The 9,342-nt window shown below is 30.9% G+C and overlaps 2 protein-coding genes across 5 annotated transcripts; both read left to right on the top strand.

Moving 5' to 3' along the window:
* The first annotated feature begins 2,414 nt into the window (after nucleotides 1–2,414).
* Nucleotides 2,415–6,390, top strand: LOC110991992 (putative uncharacterized protein DDB_G0282133). Of its 2 annotated transcripts, none has more exons than XM_022257610.2 (5): nucleotides 2,415–2,577; nucleotides 2,803–3,049; nucleotides 3,288–4,606; nucleotides 4,746–4,844; nucleotides 5,087–6,390. In XM_022257610.2, the coding sequence occupies exons 3-5, from the start codon at nucleotides 3,355–3,357 to the stop codon at nucleotides 5,965–5,967; spliced, it is 2,232 nt and encodes a 743-aa protein (XP_022113302.2). In that variant the 5' UTR covers nucleotides 2,415–2,577; nucleotides 2,803–3,049; nucleotides 3,288–3,354; the 3' UTR covers nucleotides 5,968–6,390. The 2 variants fall into 2 exon arrangements, with proteins under 2 accessions (XP_022113302.2, XP_045490647.1); XM_045634691.1 differs by having other exon boundaries at nucleotides 3,284–4,606.
* A 1,189-nt stretch (nucleotides 6,391–7,579) lies between these two features.
* Nucleotides 7,580–9,295, top strand: LOC110991878 (lysM and putative peptidoglycan-binding domain-containing protein 3). 3 transcript variants are annotated; one of them, XM_022257453.2, is made up of 3 exons: nucleotides 7,580–7,713; nucleotides 7,869–8,049; nucleotides 8,647–9,295. In XM_022257453.2, exons 2-3 carry the CDS (start codon nucleotides 7,909–7,911, stop codon nucleotides 9,193–9,195), a joined length of 690 nt encoding a protein of 229 aa, XP_022113145.2. In that variant the 5' UTR covers nucleotides 7,580–7,713; nucleotides 7,869–7,908; the 3' UTR covers nucleotides 9,196–9,295. The 3 variants fall into 3 exon arrangements, with proteins under 3 accessions (XP_022113145.2, XP_022113126.2, XP_022113134.2); XM_022257434.2 differs by having other exon boundaries at nucleotides 7,586–7,785; nucleotides 7,857–8,049; XM_022257442.2 differs by having other exon boundaries at nucleotides 7,589–7,785.
* The last annotated feature ends 47 nt before the right edge of the window (nucleotides 9,296–9,342 follow it).

Raw genomic sequence — 9,342 nt, 5'->3', positions numbered from 1 at the left:
GATGATTTCAGAAACAGTTCTTAGAAAAAAGAAATTCATATACTAACCTAACCTAACCGAACTAGATAATCATTCGGTTTATGAACGGCTCCGGCGCTACGGAAAACGCAGCCCCTCCACCCTTGCGTACCAAAGCACAGGCATTTCATGCCTGTGCTTTGTTACGGCGGGTGGGGGCTGCTCTTCCTCCGCGCCTCCGATTATTTATATACACTCTAGCAGACAAGACCACGTGGATAGTGGGGTGCTCCGATTCGGTGTTGGGTACTTTTAGGTTATTAAATAAAATGTTATTAAAAAAAATATTCATATACTAACCTAACCTAACCAAACTAGATAATAATTCGGGTTTTGAACGGCTCCGATTATTTGTATACACTCTAGGGGTAGTACAGACAAGACCAGGTGGATAGTGGGGTGCTTTGATTCGGTGTTGGGTACTTTTAGGTTATTAAATAAAATGTTATTAAAAAAAATATTCATATACTAACCTAACCTAACCGAACTAGATAATAATTCGGTTTTTGAACGGCTCCGATTATTTATAAACACTCTAGGGGTAGGACAGACAAGACCACGTGGATAGTGGGGTGCTTTGATTCGGTGTTGGGTACTTTTAGGTTATTAAATAAAATGTTATTAAAAAAAATATTCATATACTAACCTAACCTAACCGAACTAGATAATAATTCGGTTTTTGAACGGCTCCGATTATTTATATACACTCTAGGGGTAGGACAGACAAGACCACGTGGATAGTGGGGTGCTTTGATTCGGTGTTGGGTACTTTTAGGTTATTAAATAAAATGTTATTAAAAAAAATATTCATATACTAACCTAACCTAACCGAACTAGATAATAATTAAGTTTTTTGATTACAAATAATTAATTTGATCATAAGTTACAAATAATCTATGGTCCATATTGGAAAGTTATTTTTTTTCATTTCATCGATACGTCAAATTTTTCGAACCCTTCACTAATCGATACGTGAAATGGTTGATGTTTGACATCAGTTATTTGTCAAATTCATATTTCATTGTGTTATGGCGTGTTATGGAATGATATTTGTCCATTTGTATGGAAAGTATAAATAAATATATCTCATGAACCGTAAGTTTCCGCAACTTAATACTTTACAAAACGCTTTCTTATGGTGAGTACTATCTACAAAAAAAATTTGAGCATTCAAATCGACGGGTCATATTGGAAAGTTTATCCCAAAAATATTCACGCACACACATGCAACGTTCGCATACACATGAACTCGAATTAAGGAAGATAGAGAGAATTTATGGTTTAAATCTCAAATGAAGACGAAGAGAGAAAAAAACTGCTCAAACTTGTCATTTGTCCATAACTTATGGGATCCTATCACGTCGGGGTCACCATTTATGGATTGATCACGTCGGGGTCACCACTTATGGGATCCTATCACATCGGGGTCACCATTTATGGGATGTTCTTTATTTTTATAAATCACAACCCATTTTTATCTTTGTTAAATTGATATATTACTTCACAAACAACGGTAATTAATTTATATTCTTATAGAAACGCTCAAAGGAAAAAATACATGCTCACTCATCTTAAAAGTCTGTTCTGAGTGACGTCTGTTTTCTTCTTTTCTTAGTGTCCTGTATTTATATTGCCACATACATCAAAATCGTATAGAAAATACTTCACCATATAGTATGTACATTTTAGTGCGTATCTACGATACGCTACAAACTTATCCGGGAGAAGTAACAATGAAGAGATACTTAGTATGTTGTCGAGATGCATGCTAAAATGGATGGGATTCGCAAAAGGTCAAGCATCGAATGAACAACAAGTTTTAAGGCAGCGAAGCGAGAAACATGAGTGGATAAATCACTAATGTAAAGAAATTACTGAAAAACGACTTTCGACATTTGATTGACAGCCTGACAATCCTATTCACTAACAATAAAATTAAATGGTTTAACGTGGAAGCCGCACTGCGCACATTGAAATTATTAAGTTCAAACTATCCTCGATACTTGAAGTACAGTATTTCGTAGCAGAGTGCGTTGCTTCCCAAAGTCAGTCGATATATTATATATTAGTTTCATAGATATGAAACTGACGTTTTGTCGAACTGGCCATTCTGATCTCAAATATCTCTTCTTTGGTTAACTTTCTTTTTTTTCTACGCTCTTTTCTTCAAGGAACCTATGTCGAATTGGTTCTGAAATACTTCAGTCGTGAGCTGATTCCACAAAGTAATGGTTTACGCAACGCCAAAGGATCAAGCCGCTCGGAGAGAGTCTAGTTACAGGCCATAAAATTATTAAAAAAAAACGGCTATTCAGATACATCAAAAGTCAAATAACAAAAGCAAGAAGAATTCTAATCTGTGGAGAATTCCGATTTCAGATTATATCTATATTCTGTGTCCTATGATAACACTGAGAAATGAGAATTCAAACCAATATGACGTAATAACGTTGGATTAATTTGAATTGTTAAGTTAAGAGTATGAATGAATTAAATGTAGGAAATAGAATGGTGGACATTGAAGAAGAAAATATGCTTTCATTTCATACCGAAATTGGGGTTTGTTTAAAGTTATTTTTGTAATATATTGTTATTTTATTTATCATCGCTTGTTATTGACTGACGCCACACGGCAATCACAACACAAACCGTTCTTAAGTTCTGGTTTAAAATATTATAATTTAATTGAATTCTGATTAATTATTTCGTGACGATGTTAAATGAATAGCATTATGTTAATGAATAATTTTTCGTAGTATTAATAGTTTTACAACAAAATTTCAGGATGTTTCTGTTGCTGGTAACTCAAAAATGATGAAGTCCATGAATAATTTTCATTCCAAATTAAATCACTATAGACAGGACCTCACACAACATACTAGGAGTTTATATCATTGTGAAAGACAGCGATCTCCAATGTCATTAAGATGTGGTATTGAAGCCCCCAGATTTAATACTAACAAATATCTAAGTTCACACAGATCTGTTTTAGATTGTAGGAGTAGATCTCCACTTTCATTGCGTAGTGGGGGTGAGTACTACTTTTATATATTATGTTCTATTTTATTAGAATAATAACTACTTTAAGTCTGGCCCTAAGACTAGTGTATTTTTCTGCATGTATATAGTCGTTCTTATCTAGAAATTTTCACATCTAAAAGTAACAATATTTTTATAATATTTTAAACAGTGTAAATATGCTCTGTTATTTGCTATATATATATCTAGTATGACAAGTTACTTGAAGACTTTCCTTTTGTTTTAGACAGTGTAAAGAGTGCCATTGACATAACAAATGCCCTAAAGTGTGAATCATTTAACACTCATGAATTACAAATGATTAAAGATGTGGTTTGTCGAAAATTAAAACATCAATTACGGAAAAGATATGAAAAAAATAGAAATAAGTTTATGCAAAACATAAATAATAATAAAAATAAATACATTCAAAGAAAAATTGCTTCAAGAGGAGAAACTAGTGATGACCCCATTAGCAGCAATGAAGATGAAGAAAACCAATCAAATAAAAATGCCACAGTGTTTAGAGGAGCACAAATCAGTCTAGTTGATAAAACTTTAGTAATGACAACAAAAAATAATATTCATCTTCCTACAGATCATAGAATGCCTCTTCAAAAAAACATGTTATTGAATTCTCACAAAAATTTAGGGGAAGTAATGAAACCAGACTCAACTCTAGTATGCAATGAAGAAAGAATACTTAAAGACATTACTGAAGAATATCCACTTCAATCACAAAGATTTACAGAAACAACAACAACTGCTAAGAGTAATAATTTGATTGAGAGACATGAAGAAAGAGAAGAATATAATTGTTGCAGCAGTGAAACTGAAGGTATCTTTTCAGCTCATGATAATAGAAAACGGTCCTTAAATGATCAATGTTACAACAATGAAAAAAAAATAAACCTTTCAAGCCCACAAACACAAATTGAACATTTGACAAAAGACGTATTTAAGAAACCATCAATGTCTATGACAAAGGCTGCCGGAAAACATGTGAATATAAAAGAATTTGTGATTTCCAAGGCTGCAATGCAGCCTTTGAGTGGGTCAAATCAGAAAGTTAAAAAAAACTCATTTAAACAAATGGAGGATTTAAAAATAAATGAAGTTTCTATGAGATCTAGTTTTTCAAAGAGAAAATTATTTACTCAAAAAGTTGATTTGTTAAGTATTAAAGAACCAAGTGATGCTGCTGGAGCAAGTCTCCAAGCAAAAGTTGATAAAAAAGATAAGAATAAAGCAAGAAAACTTGTGAAAACACAGTCTTGCCTAAACAGAAATGTTTCTGATGAGGAAGAAAATGTATTGGGTTTAATTGAAAAAATAATTCCTGCTGAACAAATTAATTCAACATCTAGTAAAATTATTAAAATAAACTCTGCTTGTGATGACAAATATAACAGTGATGTTAGAGATACATTAACAGATGAAACACTTAATATAAATTCTGACAAACATAATATTCAAAAGAGCAGCCAGCAGAAAGGGCACAATGGCAGCTCTATACTAAGAGATTGCAGTGTAATTTTGAGCAAACATGCAACCACAAATATGTTTCAAAGTAAGTAAAAACAAAAATTAGGTTTAAATAATTGAAAAAAACTATAACATACTATTGACTCAGTTTTGCTAGAATTATTAGAAATTTTAGCATTGTTTTGAAGGTTATTCTGCAATATCTACATAAAATCATTTTTCAGGGTCCAAATATGTAAAATCTTTTTGGGATACTGATATTGAAAGTGAAAAAGAATATGAAACTGTTCCTGCCAGCAAATTATTCAATTCTGAAATAAAAGGTATATTCCAAAAATACTGCTATTTTGAAACTAAGAATAAAATTATGTTTTCAAGATGAGTTTAAACATTCTGTTGACAAACAAAAATAAAACTTATTATATTGTTTTATAGAATACATTAAGTTTTATTTAATTTACTAGACTGTTTGTTCGTCATCTTAAAAAATAACAGTGTAAATTAAATAAGTGAATTTAGAGCAATGCCATACAACAAAATAAATTTTAATACTGAACTTTTGCAGGTCAATTTAAAGATGCCATTTCATCAACTGTTAATAGCACAAAACATCAAGTAACCAAAAACATAGGTAAAGTTTCTACAGTGCATGATTACATAAATAAAAGGAATGCTAAAAAGAAAACATTAAACATGGAAATAAAAGTCTCAAATGACAAAGAAAAAATGAGAGAGAACATTAAAAAAGCCAGCAGTGAAATTCCACAAAAGGGTAAAGAAAATAAAAATACAAAACAAAATAAAGTAGAATCTATAACAACTAAAAAAAAGAAGGAAACTTTAGGTCAGTCTAGATCTGTCAAAGGAAATGCTTTTAATAAGAAACAAACTGGTGGCACTAAAGAAAATTCAGAATTGACGAGGAAACAATCTAGGAGATCAAAGAATTTTAACAGAAACTGCTCTGGATGTGATAATGTCACAAATAACACAAAGCATTCAAAAAGTTACTCTAAAAATAGTATAACAAAACAAGGTAATTTAATAGCAAAAGGAAATAGAAAATCTACAAGGACAAAACCTATTCTAAATAGCTCCCTCAATACTAGTGATATTTTAAACATTACAAGTAAGAATTGGTCCAAACAACAAAATGCAAATGGTCAGTCTACAAAGGAAAATATTTCTCAACTTTCTGACAGTTTTAACATTACACAGCTAAGTTTAAGGCCACGGAAACTAATCAAATCTACAAGGACAAAACCTATTCTCAATAGCTCCCTCAATACTAGTGATAGTTTAAACATTTCAAGTAGGATGTGGTCCAAACAACAAAATGCAAATGTTTATTCTTCAGAGGAAAATATTTCTCAACTTTCTGGCAATTTTAACATTACACAGCAAAGTTTAAGGCCACGGAAACTAACCAAAACTAAAAAAATCTGAACCGAATCGAACTAACCAAGATTTAAAAAATCCTGATGAAACCTTAAGTTGTTTACATTGAAGTTCGAAGTATTTCTTATCTTTAAAATCTAGTTTTTAAAAATTGAACTTATGCCAGGGGTTGCTAGAAATAATGCCTATATTCAATTAGGTCTAATGCTTCCTGATTATTTATAATTTTGGTTATGATTATTTTAATGTAATTAAAAAGATCAATTTCCAGTTCATTGTCAGTTCCAAAACTTATATAAATACATTTATTTAGTGTAAGTAAATAATAAGCTATACTTTTATAGAACTTAAATTTTTTCTATATATTTTACTTAAATTTTATGGACATTTAGCTATTATTTTAAGACATATTAATGTTGATATGTGAATTTGTAGCACTTATACCTTATGATAATATATGAGTTAATTATTTATTTTGTGATTTTAATTAATCTTGAAAATTAAAATATAAACAATTTAGCCAACTTCATCCACATTTGTATTTAAGTACAGGCACTTTTAACATCACATGAAAAAGTCAGTATATATTTTTTTTCTAATAAATATTGAGGTAACATTAACAGACAATATATATACACTGGTTTGGATCGCTAACAGCTTATTGATTAATGATTATTCATAAATATCAATTATAGGTTGTCATGTGTAAGTTGGCGTGTGGCAGAAAAAGGTACTAATTTTGACAGTTGTGTTGACAGTTCTAACAGCTTGGTAGCCTCACGTGTGTCGGTGCTAATAATTTGTGTTTTAAAGTGTAAAAATCATTACGAAACATGCCAAAAGTAGTGCGGAGTGCAGCTAGAGAAATTATTCTAGCTGTAAAACGTTTTTGTGAAGAGGAGAAATGTAACAATGGGCCGATTATTCCATTTCAACAAGTGAATGCTCGAACAGCGGCTTTGACAGGTAAAGTATTGCCAGTTAAAAGTGATATTTATATCCCCAAATTTAGGGAAAAATAATAATTGCTTTTGAAAGTAAATGTGATTGATGGATAACTTAAAATATTTTTTGTTTTATTTAAGGTGTTTCTGAAAGAACCGTGAACCGTATAGTTTCAGAGGGAAAAATCATGGAAAGTAATTTTACAGCGAGAACTGAAGTCAGAAGAGAATGTTGAAAATAATTATCGTATGACAGACAACCGCCTTGAAACAGTAATGGAACCATTTTTAATTGATTTGAATAGCAGCGACTCAGATTCTTCTGACACAGATGACTCTGAAGAATTCATGGAAGGAATAATGCCTCTAACAGACCATAATTACTATAAAAAATAATTTTTTGTTATTGAGTTTTTTATTTACCTTTAATGTAATATCTAAGAATATCCATCAATCCAAACTAAACAAAAAAAGTGGCAACACAGAGGGTTGTAGGAGGCGCCGCCACTGGAACGCCAACTTATACTTGACAGTCTATAAATAAAATCGAAAAATTGCTCGTTAATGTTGCCAGGTACTGATACACTAATTTAAATAATAGATTTCATGAAATATAGAATCTTAAACCTGTGGTAAATGAATAATATTGACACGTCAATGACGCGCACAGTTTTTTATTTGACAGTGGAATCAATTCAATGTAGCCTAACTAAAAAAAATAGATATTAGATGGGTTTTTGACATTTGTAATTTTGTGGGCTTGTACTTTCGTGATTTGTCAAAATAATGAGTAAATAGCCAACAGCTGTTTTTCTTTTGATTTAACTAAAAGTGTCTACGTTTATAAAAGGTAGATATTTTTGTAGTGTAGGTCATGCTAGTTACTATTACTTTTAATATTAAACTTGAAAATGAAACAAAGGTAAGGGCTAGGCATTGTCTGTTTGGTAGATAAAAGTTTATGTTTATGTTATTTTGTAAATAATTAGTTAGTATTTTTATCAGGACGCGTCTATTTCAAAACGGAGATGAAATAGTTAGTGGTATGAATAGCACTATGGACAATGCTTTAAACTACAATGGAAATATACAGTTGCATAGAATAAAACCACAAGATCATTTCATTGAAGCACAGGTTCAAGAAGGAGACACTTTGCAAGCCATTGCCCTTCGATTCCATTGTTCTGTAAGTATCGTAATCGTAACATGTTCTGAACTAATTACTTCCTACGTGTGTATTATTCAATTGATTTGTAATGAAATACAAATCTTAATAACCATGTAACTACACTATTTTTTTAGAAGGCATTAGACTAACATTTAAATCTAAGTTTTATATATGCAGTGTAAACTACATATCACTACATGTAATATCTTGACTTAGGTTGGTTTGCCAGGTTGTTAACATTTCTTTCTATAACACTTTCCTTGATGCCAGAAAATAGGCTACATTGTTTTTATGAGTTTGTACTGTGTACAATATGTCACTGTAGTATGATAATCTCATATATCTAGAGAACCGAACATTACAGGGAATGTAAATTTCATCATTGTTCATTACAATATTATTATGTGCTTTTTCCATAGTTCAGGTGGTAAAAAGGACTTATTTATTAATAACATAAATAGAACATTTTATTAGATTATACCAGTTAAATGATATTAGTCAAAGAATAATAAAAATAAATGGTTTTTTGAAATACAAGGTCACAGTACAGTGATGAAATATATAATAATCTTTTCAGTGAAGCATACTGTATTAAAAAAAAACTCTTACTTGCAGATATCAGAATTGAAAAGAATTAATCATATACATAAAGATAATGAAATTTTTGCTAGACATACAATCAAGGTTCCCGTTACACCATATTCTGTTCTTACTGAAATAGTACCTAACTCGAACGGTCCAGAATCAACTCCTGCAACATCTAAACATGACCCTACTTTACTTACAATGGAAAATTTATTGGAAAGTCCTGTGCAAAACAGGCTACAACTGAAAGATAAAGACGGAAAAGATGCTGATTTTGAAATAGATTGTAATGCTGTTGTATTAAACAGCACACTTGCTCCATCTGTTGTTCCATATACAGATATAGATGCAAATGAATTGGTATCTGAAGATACACAGCTATTACCAAATAAAGAGAGAGAATCTGTGGAGACGGTAGTAGTAAAACAGTTGACATCACAAGGAGCTGATTTTGGCTTGAAGTGGTTCCATCTTTTATGTTTTATACTTTTACTAGGAGTAATTGCACCCATAGTATATGTACTGTTCTTTTTAGGTAAACATGAACATTCAGATATTCCACCATTACATCCAACATGATTGGAGATTTTCTAAGATTGCAGAGCTTTAAAACATTTTGACCTTTTTTACTATTTTTAAGAAAATGATGTGATTGTAAAATAAATTGTATTTTAAGAAACTTCTTTGTTTACTTGATACTTCAAAGAATTATAATTCAAAAGATAA

The sequence above is a fragment of the Pieris rapae genome, chromosome 3 (genome assembly GCF_905147795.1).
Source record: "Pieris rapae chromosome 3, ilPieRapa1.1, whole genome shotgun sequence".
Lineage (NCBI taxonomy): Eukaryota > Metazoa > Arthropoda > Insecta > Lepidoptera > Pieridae > Pieris > Pieris rapae.
Note: the sequence above shows the minus strand (reverse complement) of the source record. Positions and strands in the feature narration are given on the sequence as shown.